This window comes from Phalangium opilio, unplaced genomic scaffold (assembly GCF_054372755.1).
Source record: "Phalangium opilio isolate 3A_F unplaced genomic scaffold, DU_Popi_V2 ptg000070l_1, whole genome shotgun sequence".
Classification (NCBI taxonomy): Eukaryota; Metazoa; Arthropoda; class Arachnida; order Opiliones; family Phalangiidae; genus Phalangium; species Phalangium opilio.
This window is the reverse complement of record NW_028324182.1, coordinates 7,212,706-7,238,640: the sequence shown is the minus strand read 5'-3', so window position 1 is coordinate 7,238,640 and position 25,935 is coordinate 7,212,706. Positions and strand designations below refer to the sequence as shown.

Sequence of the window (25,935 nt, the reverse complement as noted above, 5' to 3'; positions counted from 1 at the left end):
GAAGTATTTAGTGAAAATTTCAATCTTGAACTCCTGACTGAAAAATTCAATTTTTAATATATTTAAATGATAATAAAAACAAATTATATGATACACATATTAAAAAAAAGTCGGATAAACCATCGTATATGATGGCCAAGAGAGATGGGAGAAATATAATCAAAGCCACACTAAAGTTCACGGGGTTAAATTGTAATAATTTTGAAGAATTTTTCGTTATCTCCAAAAAATATTACATATACGAAATTTTTTTAAAAATTGAGGTTCCTTTCGTTTGTTTTTAATTAAAAATTAACGTCCGACCATTTGAATTTAATCTCCGATTAAATAAACTGTTAATTAAAAACTTAATTTAGCCGAAGATTAATTATAGATATAGAAACACGCCTTGTCCACTAAAAATAATATCAAAAACATATAAGTTTAGGAAGAAAAAAATAAATATTACTATAATGCCTATTTACACGTTAATGAATGTCTAATTTAAAAGTAATTAATTTCTCATTTAAGTTATTAATTGAATGCTCGCTAATTTTACTAATCATCCGAGGGGAAAATAATTACTTTTAAAGATTAAACATTTTAATTTTTATTTTATCAAAAACCTCTAGGATTTTTAATAAATCAATTGTTTGTTTTTGTGTAGAGATTTTAGTCACTAATTAAGTAGATTCCAATATATCAAAAATAATTGCAATTTAAGGCACGCTCTTATTAATTATTATATTATTAATTATTGTATGTAAAAATTAAAAACTGCCAAAAAATAAAACTTGGCACATTGTTTTTATCGAAAAGTTTTTGGATCTGTAAATTGTTCCGTTTTAAATAAATTGGTACCCATTTGGTAGTACCCCAAAAATATGTGCCTTAAACCTTAAATTTTCTTGACCCTTGATCCTCAAAGATTGGTCATTTAAATTTTATATTTCATGTAAATTTTGTTTAAAAAACGTTTTAAGGATCATTGTAGGGACATGTATTTATATTGTTACCCAAAAACGAGGCAGTTCGACCCCCAAATGTCCACTGGGTTTACTTCCAGAGCAAGTAGTAAGTTCATTGTAGGTCTTAAGTTTAAAAAAAAAATTTTTTACTTTCAAATGAGCCTGAACCCTAAAAGATTTCAACTGTTCAACGATGTTGTTCAAAAAATGGTTTATCAATACTTGAAACCTATGGGGAAAAAAATTACGTTCCCTCCCCTCATAAACACAACTGAACTATTTTTATTTTGTCCAGACTCTTCTTAAGGGTTATTGGTTGCTTTAGTAAGAGTATGGACCACCATACTGGGACCCTCCAGGATAATAAGGTCCAGGGTAGGCATAACCATATCCGTATGGTTGACGTTTGTCCGGATAAACAGGCATCAAATATTGCATATTTTTGGCTTGTTCGGCTTTTTTCTCGTGACGTACGCATCTAGCTGCTGATAAAAACAAAATGGCGGTGATCAGGGACATGCCAACTCCGATCCAGGCTAGAATGTAGGACCATCCGTAAAAAAATTCGGTGACACCACGTTGTCTTAGAACCTGCGGGGCATAAAAATAAAAAATAAAGAAAAAGAAACAGGTTTGAAACAACATTGAATTTTTTTTTCCTCATAAGACCTTGCGAATTAAATGATTGAATTTAATAAATCAGATAGTGTAGTTTACCTCAGGCCATTCAAAATACGACATCTCATCTCTAAGTTTTTGGTAGTCGTAGTACTGTACTCCATGCCATAAACCCATGGATCCAGCGGATACCAAAGCTACAAGATATATAAAATTTGTACTTACTAATATCACTCCTCATATTTTTGACCACGATTTCATGGCAATGTACAAATTACTTACCAGATAAGAGTTGCAGCAGTCCAGTAGCGACAATATTGCCATGAGATCTTTTCCAACAGCCAGCAATTCCAGTGAAGAAAGACAAGAATATGAAGAAGAAACCCACTATGAACAAGGCTACCATAGAGCGGGCCATATCTGCGTTAATTATAAAACAACGAACTGTGAATAAACTTTGGACACCAATTGGTATTATCTTTATTGAACGTTTTTCTTCGCAATAAAAGTTGGAAAATTACGATGCCACTAACCCTTTAATTTGGGAGTTAGGGCTTCCTGGATTTAATTAATTTAAATGATACCCCGATCGAGACGATATCTATTCTTTCATCAATCAAAACCCATAAGGTTATCAAACTCCCTTTCTAATTCCCCTCTTTCTTATTCAAAAACGATTCACGGAAACGAGAAATTTAATTGAAATTTATTCAATTTGAATAATTTATTTTCTTTTTTTTTTCAAAAAATGGATTAGCGTATAAGGCGGAAGCGCGACCTTCTTTAAATCATTTCCGCCGATATCGAACACTTTCTTTCAGAGGAAGGAAATCAAGAAGAAACGATAGATACCAACCAGCTCGACCCCGACAAGAAAAAGGGAGTCAAATTTCGTATCAACGGAACCAAATAAACCGGGAAACGTTAAAACCGTATAATTTCGTGTGACCATGATTATTCATGAATCGTCCGTCGACTCGTTAGAAAGCGAATCGTCATTTAAAAGCGTTCAAAGTAACAAACCCCTCCCGGTCTCGCCTCGTTTCATAATCAGGAACCAACACCACTACCACCACCTCGAGCAATTAGGCAGAACCTTTAGAAATATGCCTATCTCTCACTTCGTTTAAACTTTATCGGTAACATTAACATTAACATTAGGGAGCGGGTAAACCGGTCTATTCGCCCAGGTAAGATCAAAACGGTAGGTATAACATTTCCAGAAGGAGGAAGCTTTAAAAAACTCGAATGTAAAAAAGGCAAAAGATCAATGCCCGCTTGTGTCTCGCATTGCATTGGTTTGGGTTTCGGATAGACTATATGACTCCTCTAGATTCATGTTCAAGAACTACTTTGATTCATATATTATTACGTGTTGCGTATAAATCCGCGTCCGCATTCCCTTGTTTACTAAGGAATGCGATAATCATTATCAACAGATATGCATAGGTCTGTCAGAAATTATGGGCAGTGTTCTTTATGACATTTTGTCGTTCGGACCACAGTTTTCAACTTATAACTGGAGTGTTTTACGAATAACCCCTTAATTAAATGACCATTTTCTTTCAGTTTCTCGTGGTAATTTTAAGGGGTCATCCGTAAAACACACCAAATGTAACAAAACGGTTACCCCGACGGTAAAATGTCACAAAACATTTTTGACTCGAAATAGTCCAAAAGAACATCCCCTTAATTTCTAACAGACCTTTAAGAATATACACTTCATTACACTATGTATAAAAAACCCAAGCATTTATGACGTCAAAAAGTTTTTGTAACATATATGGCCACCATTTTGCAAGATGGCCGAAGATTAGACTAATTTTCCTTCAAAACTATAGTTTCAAGATACTGATTTTAAAAATTATTATTGTCTAAACAGTTTCACCTCTTGCCTAATAATTTGGGTTAGTAAGAAAATAAAAAAATGAACGAGATCACGAAGCATTTAACTTACGCAGTCTTTCCCATCGTTGTTCGCTGAATTTATCGGACGTATCGTCTTCCGGAATGTAATAGTTAATATTTAGGCATTCAGTCTGGATCGGTGACATGTACAAGTCAACTGTAACAAATAGATCAAAACGAAAATCATTAGATTGGATTGAATTTCACTCATTTTCATAATTGAATCGGGTCTAAGTAAGACCTAAATATTTTTAGATATATGTATAACACGCTTCGGCGCCATTATTTTGCGGGTCACATTTTCTACCATTAATACATAAATAAATAAATAAATAAAATAATACATATATTAAAAGTGTATATATACATTCTTCCTGGTTTGAACGTGATGGTGCCGATTTAAGAGACCGGAAAATAGATAAAACTATAAACCAAGTCGTGTAATGCTAAACGCTCTGCTAAAATAAATAAGCCAAATTTTGTATAGGCCTACACGAGGTTCATCGCAGAGCTGGGTTGTCACGATATTTTCAGATTCATATTCCCTGAATTTTCCAGGTTTTTCCCTGACGTTTTAGGCCCAATTTTCATTATTCTAAATATAACTAGACAATTGCGTTTAAATCGCATTATTGAATATTAATTTAACGTAAAACATTGGTGTCTGGTCAAACGTGACCTCGCTACTAAAATGGTGTTTAAAACGTCACCCAGCTGGATTGTTGAACTGTGTATATTTTAGTCACTTTGTTGAATTTCTTAAAAATCCCTGACCTTTTTGACCCATTTGAAATTCCCGGACTTATCCAGGTTTTCCCTGACTTGTGGCAACCCCGTTTAACCAAAATATCAATCTTATTATTACTCCCTTTAACGAACCTTTACTTTTATCGAAATAATGAGTTTACAAAAATTTATAAAATAAAGTCCTAATTGATATTCATGATATTCTGAATAATTTTTAATTCAATAAAAAAATTCGATTAATAAATTAGAGCACTTTTCCAATCGACAGGGCGTAACGTTAACGATCCCCGTCCGTCTTCCGGAATAAATGGCATATAATTTCGAACCAACCGGAAATTATTCCAATTTCTATATATCTCCATTCTTTCTTTAAACAATATCAAATTTTTTTTTTTTTGCTAATCATAAAGCAAATTAAGGGAAAATATATTAACTATGGCACTTTAAATTAAGGGGAGGGTCCGCATACAATTGGAGGGGAGTGGTTTGTGATCCATCTATCATAAACAATAGCGTGCCTTTTCCGCATATCATCGCAAATATTTTGATATGAAAAATTCCATATAAGTCATAATATTTTCATAATCAAGTTAATGACGATAGCAATCTAATATGAAAAAGATGAGTCTTAAAAGAAGTCAATATATTCTGAAAGACAGAATTTTGGTATATGGTATCTCTCAGGTTTGTTCGGCATATGATACCTATATATTTATCTCTGACCAGGGATAGATTTAATTTTAGAAGTAGGAATGGAGAACGGTTAGTATTTACTTCAGTCCGACTCATAGCCCAGTAAAGAGCCCCACCTTCCAACACGTAACGAAAAGTTTCAATTATCTTATTGGCTCACTTAAACTACGTTTTGATGACGTTGCTGACGGGGACGGCGAAAAATACGTAATTCCTTTTTACCCCTATCGCTATGACCCGCCTCTTCTTTCATACCCCTCCGTCCCGTGGAAGGGGGTCCGGGACTTTGACGCGCGCCCACATTATTCTGTTCTCCATTCCTACTTCTAAAATTAAATCTATCCCTGCTCTGACCAATTGCTGCCCAGCATAGAGAGTATAGTAGATGCCAAATGTTTTACTTCAAGGAAATGAACTTCTAGTTCCAATTAGGTAATCTCAACGGGTTTATCTTGGATTTGGTCATAGAATGAATGTCCGTTCCGTCTATATAGAGGTGATTTTGACATTGCATTTCTTCATCAAATTGGGCGAAACATTTCTTAATTTGTTTGACAGTTGTCTGAGTGTCGGTTCGACGACCTTGCTTGCTTGCTTAGTTTGCGTTTGTTGGATACGAGACACTTCAAGCGTGTAAAATGGTCAAAGGGAGGAATTGAGTACTGGTACAGATGGCTAATTGGGTGAGCTGTTAAAATCAAAGGGCCTTAACAACAGGAAGGATTTCGAGGAAGGGATTGAAGTTAATTTACTAAACATTGAGAGAATTTTTAATTTCTTTCCTAAGAAACTTTTTAAAATGTGTAGTTGAAAAATCCTCGGTAACTTTCTTGGGAGCCATTTTAAAACATGGTGGAGTATTTTAAGCTAAAAGCCGGAAAATCATTCCCATCTTCTCTATGATATTGTGATTAACCAATAATTTCTACATGTCATTTTTGGTAAAACCAAGTTGAAACGCATGGACGTTGTAACCATTTCCACCGCCATTTTTAAAAATGGCCGAATACTATATAAATCATTCTTATTGACTACCCACTAAGAGTACTAATGTCCTTGCAAAACTAGTTTCAATTTCCAATATAAAAGTGGAGTTTTTGTTGGACCTGCGTGAAATTCTAGAAGCCTATACCATAACAGGCGAAATAATATTTGAATATTCAAGACCTACATATTTATTTATTTTATGCATCTTAATTTATTTTTGATTTACAACGCTTGTCTGGAACGATTTGCAAACTTCTTACGCGTGAAATTGAATTTATAAGAAAAAAACAAATTGAGGTTGACTCTTTTTTTCTTCTTTTCACGCTGTTATTTGATACCGTTTTTACATTGAAATGACCGAAAATAAAATTGAAAAAATAATTAGATTTTTCGACCTAAATATATTCGATTTTTTTTCTACATAACTTGTAAATAAAATTCGGACATCATCATAATATATATGTCACCATTAATGTAAAATTTCAATTTCAATTTTTCAAACTAAACCAATACAGTTTGAAAAAAAAAAATATAAATTAATATAAAAAATCGTTAAAACCTCTTAAAGGCCGACTTCCACCGAAAAGGAAGACCGTGCATCGATTCTTAACAATAGAGCGACCGTGTCAATTTTCGAGTCCCCACTGGGGCAAAATTTGGAGGGGTTCTTACGAACTGAAAACCTTGCTATGCGGGTTCTTACGAACTGAAGATAAACAATAGAAAGTCTCTTAAATATTTTATTCCCGATTTTTACGACCCTCTGAAGGAAAATATCTATTGTTTATCTTCAGTTCGTAAGAACCCCCGTATCAAGGTTTTCAGTTCGTAAGAACCCCTCAAAATCGGCACGGTCGCTCCATTGTTACTCTCGATGCACGGTTTTCAGTTCGTAAGAACCCTTTTCGATGGAAGTCGGCCTTTAAAAGATTATTTAAATCAATCTCTAGAAGAAGTTAAGAAGTACCTCTTAATTTTCTTCTATAACTACGAAATTTTACAATATTGAAGGAATTTTGAATTCCACTTGCTGGGTTCAAGTTAAGATTTTAGTATATAAAAAATCGAGGCATAACTTACATTAAAACTATCTATCAACTGACGCCTTTAACTCTGGTAAAATATAAGAATGTAAAACGCAATAGGATTTACGAGTGTGATATACGGAGTATTATATTTAATAACACAATCACGAATATCATCGTGAGTCACGCACGCTCACGAATTCTTTTTTCTCCCTAAGGTGATTTAAATCAAAACCTAATAAGATCACGAATAATATGATTTTTATCAAGAATATATTAAATTTAATGAAAGCTTGATACCTCCTCTTGTTTGGTATTAGCAAGAAGTGATATCTAGTTTATTAGGGAGAAGGTATAGATGCCTACATATTCGCGCTCCATAGTCCCAGTCCCCCTTTCAAAATACAAGGGGGGACGTAAAAGGAGGCCGGGCTATTTCGCCTCTCCTCAGTCGGAAAATATGATTGTAATTTTCGTCATTCACGTCGCGCTGACGTGAGTTTTCAAGAACCAATGAGATGCTGCTTGTAATTTAGAGGCAGGGATTAACTCCGGACCTACGTTTGGACTGGAGATAAAGCTGGAAATGTGGCGAATTTATACCTTCTCCCTAATAAAGTAGATATCACTTCTTGGTATTAGTCTATCAAAACATAAAATTGAAGCCTAAGCTTTATTTCTTTCCCCATATTGGAACTACATAAAAATTCTCTAATTCTCAATTCAATTTACATTCACGTTAGAATAAAATAAATTCATGTACAGTTTCATCCGGAATTTGAGGAGAATTCCTGAATAAGTAAAATTAATTCGTGCCGATAGAAATTTACTCGAAAGCGAATTTCAACTTTTTTTTTAAATAAAAAAAAATGATAAATTGCGTTCATCTTAAATGGTTTCTGTGTTATATGGGTTAATTCTCCTTTTTTTTTCACGGTTAAGTTTCGCTTCTACATCGTGTTGAATTTTTAAACTAGCGATTTACGTTTTTTCTCACACTCTAGCGTATAGTAAAAACTTTCCTCCATATACAGTTTGCCTAGATTTTGGCACCAGACCAGCAGTAGTAGCCATGAAAATGGGTTACACTCGCATGCACCATAGATAAGGGTACATAAAAATGTTTTAAAAAGATCCGGTCAAACCTCCCCGAGTTATTTATTACACTTTATTAAGCCGCGAATGACCCAGTTAATTTACAAAAAAAATCCTGAGTTTGAAATTTTTTAAACATGGAAATTCAGCGATACAAATTTCAATCATGTTCTCAAGGAGCGGACGACCACATTCTTGAATTTTATGAATAACTTGTGTTCTAGGAATTACTACCATAAGTTTATAAGATATGGTCCATAAGTATGACACTACCTATACTTCGTAATTCTGGAGACTTACAGCTCGAGATAGTTTGAGAACGACACGAGAATTGACTACACTCGGTTTTGCAGTCCATCTTCCTATTTAGTCTGTACTAAGTCTTTGACTGCGCCTCACCAGGCGTCGCTTTACCTCGAATCTATGACCTACCTTATTCACTTCATTACAAGCTCTCAGTAACTAGTGACAAACTTAAGAAACACATCTTATGAACTTATGTAACTAGTTAATTAAAAAAATAAATTCAAAATTCAAAATAAATTTTCAAATGGCCCATGGGAGGATCGAACTCACGACCTTCGCGTTTTTAGCACGACGCTCTAACCAACTGAGCTAATGGGCCACGTTACTACGATAAAATCCTTCAATACAGAAACTAGATAAGATTTTATTTAATTTGATAAAATTCCCTTCGAATTAACAAGCATTCAAATTAAAGATATGTCCTTTAAAAACTACGGCAGCACCTGAAGGCAATTTCGGTTATGAGTAATAACCGCGAATATAAAAGCAAATGTTAAAGCTTATGTCTGACACACACACTTAGCTGTGCCAGAGGCGATTTTTTCAATAGACTATGATTCCACAGAAAAACCTTTAAATTAAAATTAAATTGGTTCGAAATATTATAAAGTTGTTTTTCTCAACCACACCTTTAATACCCTGAATTGAAAACTGAAAAGTTCAACCTTTAAAATCAATTAAATTGTTCAAAGTTTAATTCCCATTACGTAACGAAAACGATAATGATAAACTACTAAATTTGATAGAATTTTTCAGTCACTCTTAACATAAATCTATGATTGTTGTAACCCCAAGTATTATGTATTGCTGGAAATTGCAGAAATAGGGCTATAACATACTCAAAGGACTTCAATGGATCTCTTATAGAATCAGAGTTAGAAGTTCTCGTGTAAATAACCCATGTTAATCCTACGGATCGAACGTAAATGAACATTTTACTTAATTACTAAAGGCACTAATTGTTGTAAGTCCAAGCATTTAGTATTGTTTGAAAGGGGAGAAATAGGGCTACAACATACCCAAATGACATCACTGTATCTCTTATGGAATCAGAGTTGAAATGTTTCATGTAATGAACATTCTGCTTAATTTCTCAAACCCTGTGTTGCAACCTGAAGTCGTACTAGTAAACTAACATTAGACAAAACAAAACCAAAAAAAATGTTGCAAAATTTAGAAAAAAGGGGTAATTTCTGTACTAAGTCAAAAATAATGGTTTTCAAAATACAAATTGTTTTATTGTGTAAGATACTAAGCTTATTTCTACGATAATGAAACCGCAGTTTCAACCCAACGTTGTTGTTGAGTTTTCTACACGCCTAACCTTACAAATTCGCATTATTTCAACTAAGAACTGTTTCTCGAGTGAGCGAATTCAAAGGCAAGACTAACACATCTAACTGTAGACAACAAAAGGAAGGCGGTAACTTTAACCTACGTTGCAAATTAAGGTTGAAAATGAAAACTGTACGAATCTAGGCTCTAATCGTTAAAAAAATCTAGAGGTCTAAATAACAATGAGCTACCATGATTCTACCAAGTGTGACGAAAAGATATTTTCCAAAAGAAAAAAGACCCCTATGGGCTTAAACATTAAGTATCAATCCGCCGATACACTCTCAATTACGCAAACTATACAACTTCTGAAACCACGCTTCCATATAATAAGTAATAGAATATACAGTATAAAAGAAAATCCCAGAGAAAAAAGGAATTTGGGACAGTTTGATGGGGGATTCACTTCGCCTCTATTGTTATGAAAGTTGCCAGTATATGTAAAGGTAAGAAAAAATTCAACTTATCCTTAGACAACTATCAAAGGCTAAAGTACCAATATATTTCCCTTCTTGTAGTCACGGATAAATTTAAATTTAAGGTATATATGTCTTCCAAATTAGAAGAAAAGAAATATTTTTTTTTTTTCGGAAATTAGTTTTAGGACACACATGCATATAACTCCGACAGACACCGAATAAAAAATAAATGGTGGTACTGTATTCTTCGATTTGGAACAATTAATGGGGACAAATACTTTTAGCAAACAACGCCGCGCAATTGAGGGTTAGACCCGGGCCGCACACGCGAATTTCCGATTTTAATAATAAAAGACTGTCGGAAAATTATTAAATAAATAATAAAAAAAACTATGCCTATTTAAGTAAAATTCTCAAGGAATCGGAGTAGAAAATTATATAGGTACAATAGTTTCTTTACATTCTTTTCAATCATTCATAAATATTACCGATTTTTATCAATAAATGTCAAAAGAAAAGGAAGTTTATAATTAACTAAATTCGAAATTCGAATATTAAAAGGAGGGTCCATTCAAAGTGCTTTTTTTCTTTCAATCTGATCTAATTACGTTAAATTGTTACTGTTACAATGGCACCACCATTAGCTTAGCAGCTAAACATCGTGTCGTATATACGGTATACCATAGGGGTATTATTATTATGTTTAAATTCTACTTTTAGGAATTTTGAGAATGAATGTAAATTATCTTTTTTTTTTTCTCATCAAGGCTAACTACATCTTTTTCAACCTTCCCCTTCTGAACCCTTGTGTTTTTTTTTAATTTCCGAGAAAAAACTTTTAATGTTTATTAAAAATACTATTAAATCTTAAACTTTAAGACAGAAATACGTGGCGCTTTTGGTCCGGTTTTTTTTTCTTTCATTCCTTGGAATTTCTACGGTTACCTTGAGGAATTTTTGACAATGAGTGACAGCGCGGGGCAAATTAAAAAAAGGGATATTAAACCACCACCAAGTCACGTGTTCCCTCCTCATTTTCGCTTCTACAGAATTTTAGATAACTAAACAAGATGATGCTAACCTTGTGGTTCTTAATTAATGTACTTTTAAAATTGATAAAAATGTTTGTGAAAGTCTATTTCTTTTTTAGCCACATCGTATATATACGATGAGGCTATTAGTTTGTCCCGCGAGCCTGTGGTGGTACTAGTGGTGGTGGTGGTGGTCGTCGTCGTGGTAGTAGTTTTTCGCGATTTGGAAAGTGGTCAGAGTTACCCAAAGAAATGGTTATGTCAGAGCTAACCGAAGAAATGGTTATTTTATGCCTTTGGCAGGATAAAATTTTTCGTTCGTCATTTAAGGGAGGGAGAGTGAACGTGAGAGAATTGTGGTGAGGTGATATTTTTCGTTCGTGTATTTTAAAAGGATGGGGATTATAATAGCATGTTTAAGCATTGCATTTAATTGTACAGGTAAGGTTAAGCTTTGTGAATTGTGGTTTACGTTTCCTCGATATATTTAAAGCTAGAGAGAGGGAGGATTTTAGTATTGCCTTAATTTAAATGGAAGGTTTAATACTCCCTTTAAAATTCCGGTCACCCGTCGACAATAAGGGTTTCACGCAATAAATCATCCCGCTCCCGGATTTCAAAATTCAAAGAAATCGAGGGCAATTTTTAAGAAGCAAAAGCAAGTAAATACCGACGTTATATATAGAATGGTGTTTATTATTAGAATTTACGTGAATTTCTCCTCAAATCAAGAAGAATTTTAAAAGAAAGTCCGACCGGGCGAGAGTTCTAGAAGCGCGCTTTGGAAATGTTTTAGTTTCTTCTTAGCTACAAGGTATCGATGGGACTAATAGTTTTACCTGAGTAGTAGTGGTAGTAGTAGTAGTATTAGTAATTTAGTAACGGGCGTTGGTGATATTTGATTCTCTTTGCCAAGCAGCCATTGAAAAATTATTCCCTCTGACCGGTATATTAGGGGATATTTCACTAGAAGTATATTTATTATAGTAGGGATAGCGAGAGTACGTAAACGATGTGGCTTAATTATGGGCTAGAATTTTTTATAGTTAGTTTTTAATTCGAATAAGATTTAGTCGAACGACCCGTAGTAATTGTGTATGAGCAGAAGTAAATGAACCGAAGTTACCGGAGAGGGCAAAATTTGTATAATGCGTTTTCCATAACGTGGGGGTAGTAAAAATCAAGGTAGCTGTACCTCTACCTGAATCGTCTCGAAATTTAACGCTGGCACCAAAGACCATAGTTACAGCTTAGTTACAAATCCGCGCAATATCGTTAGTATGAATAAATAGTCGTTGTTTTGAGAAATAGGCGTCTGCTTCTATCTTAGGAGCCTAGAGCCTAGGCCCTAGGCTTACGTTCGATAATGGATGCTAACATTAGGGATGATCTTTTGAAATACCTTTCAAATATTAATCGACCATTTGTGACTTCAAGTCGGGAAAGATTTATTGAAATTCTAAAGTCAGACATTGGACAAAAGTATGTTAAAAGTCTTCTTATCCTACTCGAAAAGTTTTTCAAAGAGTGTGAACCTCTCCCCAAAAGAATCTTCCGAGGGAAAAAGTCGCCATTTTTAAAAACTTTAACTAATTCCCGGAAAATCCGGTTACTCGAACATTGGCCGCTTGGTGGCGTTTTCAAAATTGTTGTGACTCGAAAGAGTAGAGGAGCGAGACTATCGTCGGGGTTGAAATATGGGGGTTTGTGAGGAACTTGTGCTTAATGAATAAACAATAGGACTCCGGTAACTTCGGTTCATTTACTTCTGGTATGAGTCAATGGCGTAGTGGTTATCTCAGCCGCTTCACACACCGAAGGCCCCGGGTTCAAGACCACGTGGCTGCGAAGAAATTCTTTTATGCTCGTTAGTTTAAATTCACAACTAATTTAGATTAAAGAGGTTTCAATATCGTGTATCGTGGCGCAGTTGGTAGCGCCGTTGAATGCCAATACCTAACAGATCAATCTTCGAAGATGGTCAAAGCTCGAAGTGGTCAGTATCCCTCAGTGGATCAGTACTCAAAGTGGTCGGTATCCCTCAGTGGATCAGTACTCAAAGTGGTCGGTATCCCTAAGTGGATCAGTACTCGAAGTGGTCGGTATCCCACAGTGGATCAGTACTCGAAGTGGTCAGTGCCCGTTGAAGTCGTGTCTAATGGTTCGTGCTCAGATACCGAAGTTCCTTTTTATAGTTAGTTTTTAATTCAAATAAGATTTAGTCAAACGATATTCACTTTCAGATGTATCTGCTGTGTAGTGGTTATCTCACCCGCTTCACACACGGAAGGCCCCGGGTTCGGGACCACGTGGGTGCGGAGAAATTCTTTTATGTTCGTTTGTTTAAATTCACAACTAAATTAGCTCAAAGAAGGTTCATATAGGGTCAGTACCAAGTGAAGTTCGTGCTCAGATACCGAAGTTATTTTTTTAGGGTTAGTATTTATTTCAAATAAGATTTAGTCAAACGATCCGTATTTGTATACATATCAATGGTGTAGTGGTTGTCGCATCCGGAAGGCCTTGGGTTCGGAACCGCGAGGGTCTGGCGAAATTTTTTATGCTCGGAAGTTTAAATTGACAACTAAATTAGCTCAAATAGCATTCAACAGCGTGTATCGTGGCGCAGTTGGTAGCGTCATTGAATGCTGGTGCCTGAAAGCTCGATCTTCGAAGATGGTCAATACCCAATAAATTCTTGTCTAATGAAGATAGTGCTCAGATACAGAAGTTATTTTTTATAGTTAGTTTTTAATTCAAATAAGATTTAGTCGAACGACCCGTGGTAATTGTGTATGTGTCAATGGCGTAGTGGTTATCTCAGTCGCTTCACACACCGAAGGCCCCGGGTTCAAGACCACGTGGCTGCGAAGAAATTCTTTTATGCTCGTTAGTTTAAATTCACAACTAATTTAGATTAAAGAGGTTTCAATATCGTGTATCGTGGCGCAGTTGGTAGCGCCGTTGAATGCCAATACCTAACAGATCAATCTTCGAAGATGGTCAAAACTCGAAGTGGTCAGTATCCCTCAGTGGATCAGTACTCAAAGTGGTCGGTATCCCTCAGTGGATCAGTACTCAAAGTGGTCGGTATCCCTAAGTGGATCAGTACTCGAAGTGGTCGGATTCCCACAGTGGATCAGTACTCGAAGTGGTCAGTGCCCGTTGAAGTCGTGTCTAATGGTTCGTGCTCAGATACCGAAGTTCCTTTTTATAGTTAGTTTTTAATTCAAATACGATTTAGTCAAACGATCTGTAATTGCTTATGTGTCAATGGCGTAGTGATTATGTCATCCGCTTCACACACGAAAGGCCCCGGGTTCGAGACCACGTGGGTGCGGAGAAATTCTTTTATGTTCGTTTGTTTAAATTGACAACTAAATTAGCTCAAAGAGGGTTCCTCAGCGTGTAGCGTGGCGCAGTTGGTAGCGCCATTGAATGATAGTGCCTGCAAGATCAATCGTTAAAGATGGTCAGTACCCAATAAAGTGTAGTCTAATGAAGATACGGAAGTTGTTTTTTATAGTTAGCTTTTAATTCGCGTAAGATTCAGTAAAACGATGCCCTCTTGTGTGTGTGTATCTGCTGTGTAGTGGTTATCTCAACCGCTTCACACACCGAAGGCCCCAGGTTCAAGACCACGTGGCTGCGATGAAATTCTTTTATGCTCGTTAGTTTAAATTCACAACTAGTTTAGATTAAAGAGGGTTCAACATCGTGTATCGTGGCTCAGTTGGTAGTTTCGTTGAATGCCAATACCTAACAGACCAATCTTTGAAGATGGTCAGTATCCCTCAGTGGATCAGTACCCGAAGTGGTCAGTATCCCTCAGAGGATCAGTACTCGAAGTGGTCAGTGCCCGATGAAGTCGTGTCTAATGGTTCGTGCTCAGATACCGAAGTTGCTTTTTATAGTTAGTTTTTAATTCAAATAAGATATAGTCAAACGATGTTCACTTTTATATGTATTCTGCTGTGTAGTGGTTATCTCACCCGCTTCACACACCGAAGGCTCCGGGTTCGAGACCACGTGGGTGCGGAGAAAATCTTTTATGTTCGTTTGTTTAAATTCACAACTAAATTAGCTCAAAGAAGGTTCATATAGGGTCAGTACCTAGTGAAGTTCCTGCTCAGATACCGAAGTTATCTTTTTAGAGTTAGTATTTATTTCAAATAAGATTTAGTCAAACGATTCGTATTTGTATACATATCAATGGTGTAGTGGGGGTAGGGTAGGGTATAGAGGGGCTATTCACTCGTACGATGTGGCTACTATTACGAGCCCTTGGGCCGTCTTGTTTAAATAGCTTTAAATGTAGGAACAAGAAGTGATATCTAATTTATTAGGGAGAAGATATAAATTCGCCACATTTCCAGCTTTTTCTCCAGTCCAAACGTAGGTCCGGGGGTAATTCCCGCCTCTCAATTACATCCAGCATCTTATTGGTTCTTGAAAACTCACGTCAGCGCGACGCGAATGACGAAAATTACTTGTATTTTCCAACTGAGGAGAGCAGGCGAAATAGCCCGGCCTCCTTTTAATCCCCCCCTTGCATTTTGAAAAGGGTGACTGGGACTATGGCGCGCGAATACTTAGGCATCTTATACCTTCTCTCTGAGATACTGATATAACTTCTTGGTAGGAATTGCAATTTTATATTCAACCAGAACTAGCTGGACATTTGGTTTTTTCTATGCTTATGAAAGTTTTGGATAAATTGTGAAAGGCCTACGTGGTATAATAATAAACCAAAACCTTTATACTCGTTATATAAAGGTACAAATACCGACCTTCGCTCTGTATACAATGACAAATGCAAATCGCGGCAATTTGACGAATGAGGTAAACAACCAATTTCGCGTATAACAATGACGAAAATAGGGCCACGATGACAGTCGTTTCGTAACATCGAGGGGTGGGTTACTTAGACCACTTTGTTCTAAAACGAATTTTCTTCAATTTATTAAAAAAGACTAAATTTAATCAGGGATAGATTTAATTTTAGAAGTAGGAATGGAGAACAGAGTAATCTGGACGCACGTCAAAATCCCGGACCCCCTTCCACGGGACGGAAGGGTATGAAAGAAGAGGCGGGTCATAGCGACACAGGTGAAAAAGAATTACGTATTTTTCGCCGTGCCCGTCAGCAACGTCATCAGAACGCAGTTTAAGTGAGCCAATAAGATAATTTAAACTTTTCGTTACGTGTTAGAAGGGAGGGGCTCTATACTGGGTGGTCTATGATTCGGAATAACTGAAGTAAATACTAACCGTTCCGTTCTCCATTCCTACTTCTAAAATTAAATCTGTCCCTTCAGTTCAACAGTGACTCGCTCCTTGGTCAGATAACAGGACATTTCATTATTTATAACGCCACAAAAAAACATAAACAGAAGAGATGAAAAGGGAAGTTGACAACCACGTTTAAATCGTTATAAACGTGTTATTAAAAATTAGGTTTATAATAACCAAACGATTATTCTACTTTATATATATAAAAAATATGGTAATAAGTCCTTGGGAAAAGTGGCACTTTACCAAACAAGGGTGTAACCCAAACTTTTGGGGACTCGCGGTCTTAGGAATGGTAACTATCCAGAGTTCAATTTTTAAAGTGAGACTCGCCTATTGACTTTTACTTCTCTTTACTATTCTTTTAAAAATTTTTATACCTTTACATCTACCTACCCAGGCCCCGAGTTCAAATAGAATAAAAAAAATTGAGAAAAATCAGCGCGTGGGATAGTTTTGAAACTTTCTAGAAAATGTTTAAAACCTAAATCATATTTTAATTTTACCGTCAAAAATCTAAAACCAGCCCAAGCACTTTTAGAAGTATTCGGTGATATTGAAAACCCACTACCACCACCTGTTGGCCCATAGGCGTTAGTGTACGGTTAGTTATAACTTGCCGTTAATTAAGCTGGGATCGTATAGGGCCGTACCCTTTTAAATTTTACCAAAAACTGAAAAGGCGTACTGCTAATGATTCTTTATAAAAAATAAATTCTGCAAGAAACATCAGACAAATCCTGAGAAACTTAAGTTTGTTATTTACTCCCTTACTTATACAGGGTGATTCTTATACGCCTGCCATTTTCAATTCAAAATAGCCCAAAAAATATCCCCTTAATTAATGGCAAACTTATCAGAAACACCCTGTACAGTGACTGTCTCTATTGGTTATAGAGTTATCTATGAATGACGTCACGGAATAAGAATGAAACGAATTTTACTACTTAATTCTTAATTTACTTCTAAATATTGTTAGATTTAAAGGGATAGTTCTAACTAAAAAGCTTCATTCCTTATTTTTAAATCGTCTTATGTTTTAAACGTTAGTAACCCTTTAACGAACTTCCTTCGTTAAATTTGGTAAAATAAAGAATTTTTCAAATCTATTTTTTTCTTCTAAAATAATAAATAACGATACAATTCAATTGTTTTACGAGAAATATCTAAACATAAGTTGCCCTTACAACTTCAGCAGTGGCCTGGAGCCCTCGCGGCCAATAGGATTAAAACTACATTTTCAATTTAGTTTTTTTTATGCTAGAGTTGGTACGTTTTCAGACCATTGTTCGATTGAACCGCAAGTTTACAAAAACTTTACAGCAGTTAAATACACAAAATATAATTTTTCTTTTTTTTTTTTCAAAAAAAAAAACTCATCAATTTTGTAAGCAGGAAAAGTGGTTTTTAGTTGTGGTTTTTTTTTTGTAAATGTTTTTGTTTAACATGCCGGGGTTTAAAAAAGGTTTGCTAAAAGTTTACTTCCTACATGGCCTTTTTCATTATTATAATTCTAATAAAAGGCTAGAAAACATTTACCTTTTCCCCTTTCTTAATTTAGTACGTGTTTGTACCTGAACAAAACGTTTTTCAAAACTTTCAATGAAATTATTTAGTTGAAAAACACGATTACGCTTGCTGCTTTACGTATGTGTTGTATTTTTAGATTCTGACTAGTAGCAGGAAATTAGTACTACATTGAACTAAATGCGATTAGTGTATTTTGGCTTGTGATTAAAAATAAACCGTTTTCACTAAATAGGGTTAGAAAACAACAACACTCTCTTTCTTGGCTTTAATTTCATTGCAGTGTTGTCAGGGTTAGACCCTATTTTGTGAATCAAGAACTGATTCGAACTACCTTTCTCTTTTGATTCTGGATTCTTAAAAGGTCCTTGCTATAGAATATTTTGGATTTAATGAATTTTAATTGAAGTAATTTTAATATTTTGATTATATTATTGAACACAGTAATTTGAATATTTTGATTATATTATTGAACTGATTAATTTGAATAATTTGATTACATTTTTGTTCTAAGCAATTTGGGAAAAACTTTACTTTAGCTCGCACATTCAAAATAGTTTTTCCAATAAATATCATTTCTTGGAGGTTAATTATATGATAATTAATTACATTAAAGTCGCGGAAAATATTTTAATCAATATTTTCATGACCATAAAAACCCGACCAGTTCCTTCTTCCTAGCCACCAAATACCATAAAATATTTAAAAATATAACCTAACCTAACCAAACCTAACCTATAATATGAAGGGTAAAATATAGAAATACATAGAAAATATATATTTTAATTAATTTCCGCACCTTAATTTTAACAAATTATCCTATAATTAACCTTGAATAAATGATATTTATTGAAAAAACTGTATTTTAAATATGCGAGCTAAATTAAAGTTTACCCGCAATTTGAATATTTTGATTACATTCTTGAACTCAGTAATTCGGTTTTATTAAAACCAAGGTTTTTTTAATGTAATTAGCGTTGTTTTCAAGTACTTTATTTTGTAGTCTTTTGGAAATATATGTCAATTGTTTAAGAGAGTAGCAATTTTATTTAAATCAACCTTAAACTTTTGACGACGATTTTTAAACACCAAAACATCGTGGGAAAACAAATTTGTTTCGCTCGCTTTCTTAATCAAGTTGAACTTATTTATGGCTGTTCGTTTCACATCAAGTTTGCAACAGACATGATATTAAACTCTACCGCTCAGTGAAGTAAAACTAGATTGAACTCTCAAATTGAAACAGTCCAAAGAAAGAGGGGTTAGCGTTGAAAAGCGTCTTTACATCGGAGACTCGTCGAAGAGATTTACAAGTTAGTAGTTACGCACCGCTTAAGGTGGAAAAACACGAATTCGCTCTACAGTCTGTCCCAATTCGAAATTACTGCTCGTAAAAACCTAAAATAAGTATTTATCACACGAACGTGTAGCTTTACGTTCATTGCATTCTCTAGGAGAAATTAACTCCAGCACAGTCTCAAGAGGAGGAATCGGAATTTCAACCAACGTTTCTGAAGTTCTACGATGCGTATATTCTGTGCCGACTCTAAACATGGTTTCCAGACTAGAAGGATTGATATTATTTACACCAGGAAGTTTGGTTACTTTGCTTACAAAGAGCAGTATCAAATAGTCTGGCCTCCTGGTGTAAATGGTATCAATCCTCCTAGTCTGAAAACTATGTGTAATGATACTACGTACGAAACTACGCGATTTAATGCCAATAGCATACGGAAAACAACCTGCATCTTTGAATATTAGGGTTATTTGTGATGGGGAATCGTGCAAATGCTATTAAACCACAGAAATAACACGAAATCTTTGTGAATCAGTTAAATATCATAGTATTTCTTAAGATATATACAAATGTGCAAAACATTCCATTGAATTTCATAAGGTGTGAACATTTTCAAAACAAAATTGGTTTAGTATGGGACTTCCATGAAATCTAGACAGGGATAGATTTAATTTTAGAAGTATGAATGGAGAACGGTTAGTATTTACTTCAGTCCGACTCATAGCCCAATATAGAGCTCCTCCCTCTAACACTTAACGAAAAGTTTAAATTATCTTATTGGCTCACTTAAACTGCGTTTTGATGACGTTGCTGACGCGGACGGCGAAAAATACGTAATTCCTTTTTACCTCTGTCGCTATGACCCGCCTCTTCTTTCATTCCCCTCCGTCCCGTGGAAGGGGGTCCGGGACGCCCACATTACTCTGTTCTCCATTCCTATTTCTAAAATTAAATCTATCCCTAATTTATCTAATTTATGAAACTTTCAACACTCAAATCATAACTCGAAAACAGTGGCCAGGACGGCAAAATATCCTAGAAGTTACATTTTCGACTGAAAATTGATTTCCCAAAGAACATCCCCCAAATATTGTGTATCAAGATGAGAACTAGGACTATTTACACCTGGACGTTTCTTTTAGACTATATTTGTTCTACTTTAAAATAACTTTAGAGGTCGATATTCGTCATTATTAGCAGCGATTTAAATCGATTAAGGTTTCGCGGTGAGCACGCGGTTTCTATTTTATATTTTCGCTTGAATGAATTTCGTAGTAAAGTACATAGACTTTTTTATGGTACCTCTATCTACAGTCTACAGGATAATGCGTATTTTTGGGAAGTAGTTGACTATACTATCTAACCGATTAACGAAATAGAACGAGGTCGATGAAGGAAGGAAGGCGCAACTAACGCCATTATTATTAAGTTCTTCCAAAGACGGGATAAAGTTTTGTATTAAAGAAAAGAGAGGAAACATTCTTTAGAGAATCAATCCATCTGTTTCCATCATGGCCGACATATTCTAAATTGAGTTGTTTACGTATGTACAAACTTCGTTGCAAACTTGGAAGGAAAGGATAAATATGATTACAGTTTAAAATACAAGTTAGCGGATCTAATCTCTAACGGTTTATTATAGCCCGACGCCAAACCGAAACGTTTCTATTGACAATTTAAGTCATTCTCAGATTTCGAGAAAACGTGGTAAAACACTCAAATCATAACTCGAAAACCGTGGCCCGGACGGTACAATGTCATAGATGTTGCATTTCCAACTCAGAATCGCCCATTTATGGCTGACTTATCAGAAACACCCTGTACATTGTCTCATTTTCAACCCAAAAATAGGTGGTAATATTTAAATATAATTATACATGACGTCACTCTCCCTTGCACCCACTTTTAAGTTCTGTCATCCCTATGTTAATTCCTCAAATTTACAAAATTCCGTATAATGACTCATAACTCCCCCCCTCCCCCTAGGTGTAACACACATCCTGGTCTAGGATATCCCTTAAACTCATTAATATTAGCATCAATTATTCGTCAAAATGTCCGAGACATCGATGGGAAATAACCACAGGGCAAATCAAAATATTTCGGTGAATCGTATTTAGGAATTTTTTTTTTTTTAAAAAAAGTGTTATGTCCTTGATATAATTAATAATACCAGAAGGGGATAATAGTAGAAGGATGACACTCTGTATCCTCTTAATACTTCAGTTTTGTAATTGTAACACGATTCTTCCCAGGCTCACGCTTTTTGTTTGTTCTCCTGCTCATAAAACTTCAGATGGGGTTAATTCTATAACTGTTTGGTACTAAATCTTCAACCTTAAGGTTGATTGTCTTGACGTGGGACAAACATCCACAAGCGCATGCGTCTTGGCAAATAGTTAACGCTAATAGAGTACTTAATGATGAGGGAACTATTTATCCTTCGCGTATGTGATTCGGTTTAGTAACCTTGTGCACTCCAAATGTAAAATGATTTTGGGAAGAATCATCTTACTTTGTGGTACACTTCTCTCGAAGAGAAGTATTATACACTTCTGATAATAAGAAGAACAGTGACAACATTAAGATGGCCTTGTATTTCCCATTTGATAACCTGCTTATTACAATCCCGAAGGAACATTTGCGGTTTTCATTTAGGTAAATACCAACCGGTGTCATCTTCAACAACCCAAAAGCCTTCGGGGCCCGAGCAAAACAAAATAAAATTGTATTTTTGGATTTCAGAAGTTGGGTGTTTAAATACACAAGCGAGGGCAATGTTTTCCTCTATCTACATTTGCTTTCTGGCAATGACCCTAAAAGAGGCAACAAAAATCTGACAAAAGGATGAAATAAAATGAAATGGCCTTAAGGTCGATTTCGAACATTTAAAATATAAAAGATAAAAGAAAACCAGGAATTGAGGTTTGCAAAGTCCCAAGTCGGTGTTGAAGAAAAACGATTTTTAAAAAAATGGAAATAACCTAATATAATATCCTCTTCGTCCTAAATTTAAAACCTCATACATATCCGTTAAAATCTTAGCGTCAAACGAAGTATGAAGATTCAAACCAAAGATTTTAAAATAAAATGTTTCCCAGTTATACAAGGTTTTTTTTTTCTTTGGTTTTTTCAAGAAAATAAAGCAAAGCGAAACTTCATAAACCCGGTGACCTTTTCTGGTTTCAACAAAAAAAAATGTGATTTTTCGTGAGGTTGAACGAGTTTTAATCAAAAATAAAGAAAAAACAAGAAATCCCTGCTTACTATGGTAGCTCCCTTTAAATTGGCTTAAACTGGTTTTATTCAAAGGTTATATTTAATTAACCACCGATTTACTTTTAATGAGAGTTAAAAGCCAGAGTTATTAATTAAATTTTAATCTTTTAATCTTTTAATTTGGTGTCCTAGGTTCGCAAATATTAAACATCTTTGGGCAAATCAAGTCGCGAACGAACGAAATAACTAACTATTACGATTATTTAAATTTAGGTTTTTATAGAATTTTTTTCTGGGAATTTTTACGATAAGAAGAGTCATGAAAATTTTCAGTTTCTCAGGCAGTAGTTCATAAAAGCGCCATTTCAAAAGGACCAAAAAATTCCGTGGAAAGGTAATAGTAGTTACGAGCGTAGCAAACTCAGATTGCCTCAAAACGTCTGGCAAACTCACATTAAACAGTGGGAGATCTAACATTGCACTTATTGAAAATTCCGGATGGACTTCTCACAACTCTCCTCATGGGTAGAGAAGAGAAACAGGTTATTTTTCTTCATTTCAAGAGGATGCTAAGTTCATACCACCCTAAGATTACAGAACAGAAGTATTGTAGCTTGGTACATATTCTTAGTAAACTAAAAAATATACTTAAAAGCCGCGTGTGCCTTTAACGTTCGCTGCAAATTAAGTTGGACTTCAGCAGCTCTTTTTAAATACCAGTCAACGTAAAAAGAAAAATATTTCTCATCCCCCCGTTTTATTATAAACCACCTTGGCTAGCGAGACTACCGAATGGATGATGGGGCCTCACGTGTCCCGACCCCCAAACTATATTAAAAACTAAGGCACGAGTTTCTTTCATTTCTCCAAGAATATAAAAAAAAATTATTAATGCGATTTGATCGTTTATACAAAAATGCATCAATTATAAATGCTCGCAAATTATGTTTCAAGAGCGGCATACGTCTCGTTACCTTCCGTAAGGTAAATTCGAAATATTCATGGCAGAATATAATAATTTCATTGTACCACTACCTTGAAATGCTTCCAAAAAGAAAAAAAAAACTTGGGATTTTGGATTGTAAGCTATCCCTATATATTCACCGGGCAAAATAAGAGGTGATTCAACGTACTTGAGAAGGGAATAGAAACCTGTTCAATAAACGCGTCAACCTGACGTACAAGCATGGCGTTACTTGATAATAACTTATTATAACTATAACTTTGAATAAACTGCTTCTGGTTAATGTGATTCAAATTATTCTTGGGTGAAATAAATAAATTCTTAAGCCGATTGGCGATAAATCAAAGTTACAACCAGTTTACACTAAAAACTATTTTGTACACCCTTCGTTTTATAGGGGTTCTTTAGATTTGGTTCTAGACAAGTCTAAAAAAAAAAAAGAAAAATGTTGAACTTACCACCTTTTGGTTTCTTATCAGGAAAGCAGACGCGGAAAAGTCCTTCGTCCCGACTAAAGTATCGGATATCCGTGTCCATGGACGTTAAATCTCCTCCGGTACTTTCCAACTTTGTTTTGGTTTTATTCCTGTCCACTCGGATTTCGTACCAGTTGTCCGTACCGAACGCGATACCTAAACAAGCTACAGCGACTACCGCAGCGATTGTCGCTACCGAAAGGGTTACCGCGGAACACGCCATAATTTACCGGTAAATTTCAAACCCTTAAACACGTGATAAATTTCCCTAAATCCGCGAGAACGATTCGCGGAATTAATCCAAATTCGCTTATGGTGTTATTCTTCTTCTTTAAAATTGCCCCGAGGGGCAAAAACGCACAAAAAACGCGAAGATTTTCACCAAAATCGAACATCCAATGCGAATTTCACTCGAAAACAAACCCTTTTATGACGTAGAAACTAGAAAACACAACAAATACATTATACTTTGTTAAATATTTGTCTCTAATTTGGACAAATAGGCCTAAAACTTGTTAGGCCTAAATTTGAATAAGCGCTAAGCCTAACGTCGAAACCGGGTTCCTTGTTAAGCAAAGTTTTAACTAATTTGACTTTTAAACATCGCCACAATGCTAATATAACGTGTAATTATCGTATACCCGATGAATTCAACTGAACTGTAACACAAAATACAAATTAAAGTTAATAATTTACCTTGAATTATACGGTTTTTAATCCTAAGCCTCGGCTTCCGAACTTACGCACCTAAGTGGCGGAACCGCGCGCGCGTCACAGGTGCGCAACGTACGTTAGAAATTTCGGCAAGATCTTGGTAAAATACCTCTTACCTACCGCTCTCCTCGTAAAACTAAAGCCTTTTGGCCGTACTGAGACTGGTTGGTAGACTGACAGCGGATAGGAAAGCAGACTCTTGAAGGGGGGATTGGAATTTTGGCGGGACAGTCCCGGGGGAATGAACGGGGGATGGGAGCGAGGAACAAACTTCCAAAACAGGATGAACTTTTTAAATCCCCTTCCCTCTCCCTCTCCACGGGATTAGAAGACGTAAATTCCAAATTTCTGATTCTATGGGTAGTCCTTTGCTACAACCACTTGCAGGTAAAAAGAATGTGGATTCCATCCAAATAGTCACGTGGCTAATTTATTTAGAATATCCCCGGGATGAAGAGGAATTTGGGGAATTTTTTTTTTCAGGTCGACGTGGAAGTTGTTTAGATTTAGAATTTTGTGATTTAATGAATGATTTAGCAGAGAATCGAGTCACTCTTGAAGTCAGGTACCAGGTCAGATGGACAAATGTTTTAAATTCCCCTAGAACTTAGCAAGCTTAAATCATGTGAATTGATTCCACTTCTGAGATTATGTTTCATGAAGTCAGGTGTTCAAAATTATATTGTCACTGAACTAATAAAATTAAGTAGGTATTTGTGCTGAAATGAAATGAAAGTGAAATTGTACCTTCTCATTGTATTCGCGAAGAATTGTATGAATTGAATATCTAGTCACTCTTTTATTGAATTTTTTTTGGTGGCGCGCGTGAAAATGGAATTAGGAGCCACTGGGAACAGCACGACAGCACGCACGCGTTGGTTTGGTTAGTTAGATGACCTTCGCCTTTGGAAATGAATGGGCGCGCGCGCGGGGGATGATGGGTAGTGACGCTTCGTCGAGCGTGACGTAATAATAGGGCCGACCACAGAAATAATTTTACAATGTTTTTTTTTTCTTACGAAAACCTTATTTGGGAGTTACTAGGGGACAGAAATTTACTATATAAATAAAATCAATTTATAATTACTACCCTAACGCAAACCAAGGACAGAAAAGTTAACCATGCGAAGAAATCTATAAATCCATTAAACGCTTGAAATACGGAAAAGGTTTAATTTTTTTCATAAGTTTTCTAAACTATTGACAGATTTCGAAATTTAAAGTTCATTTCGAAATTATCTTGACCTAAACCCGCTTAAATGGGTGCGCTTGACCTCTAGGTCTGTGAAAGATTTTCCACCATTGTACACTGCTGTATGTCGGTGCAAGCTGTCT

General features: G+C 35.4%; 1 protein-coding gene and 1 non-coding gene across 3 annotated transcripts; both read right to left on the bottom strand.

Moving 5' to 3' along the window:
* Nucleotides 1–31: 31 nt before the first annotated feature.
* On the bottom strand, nt 32–24,774 carry LOC149661355 (transmembrane protein 114). 2 transcript variants are annotated; one of them, XM_089842835.1, is made up of 6 exons: nt 24,583–24,774; nt 23,872–24,327; nt 3,523–3,630; nt 1,848–1,985; nt 1,665–1,762; nt 32–1,538 (listed from the first exon to the last, which is right to left on the bottom strand). In XM_089842835.1, the coding sequence occupies exons 2-6, from the start codon at nt 24,107–24,109 to the stop codon at nt 1,269–1,271; spliced, it is 852 nt and encodes a 283-aa protein (XP_089698961.1). In that variant the 5' UTR covers nt 24,110–24,327; nt 24,583–24,774; the 3' UTR covers nt 32–1,268. The 2 variants fall into 2 exon arrangements, with proteins under 2 accessions (XP_089698961.1, XP_089698960.1); XM_089842834.1 differs by having other exon boundaries at nt 23,869–24,327; nt 24,583–24,772.
* On the bottom strand, nt 8,572–8,645 carry TRNAF-AAA (transfer RNA phenylalanine (anticodon AAA)). The gene has a single exon. It is a non-coding gene; the product is annotated as a tRNA-Phe (tRNA).
* Nucleotides 24,775–25,935: the final 1,161 nt, after the last annotated feature.

Coding starts and splice junctions, on each gene's coding strand:
- LOC149661355 (XM_089842834.1), bottom strand. CDS start 24,109: ATGGCGTGTTCCGCGGTAACCCTTTCGGTAGCGACAATCGCTGCGGTA. Junction 1,986..3,522: donor ACAACGATGGGAAAGACTGC/GTAAGTTAAATG, acceptor TAATTAACGCAG/ATATGGCCCGCTCTATGGTA. Junction 1,539..1,664: donor CGTATTTTGAATGGCCTGAG/GTAAACTACACT, acceptor TATGCCCCGCAG/GTTCTAAGACAACGTGGTGT.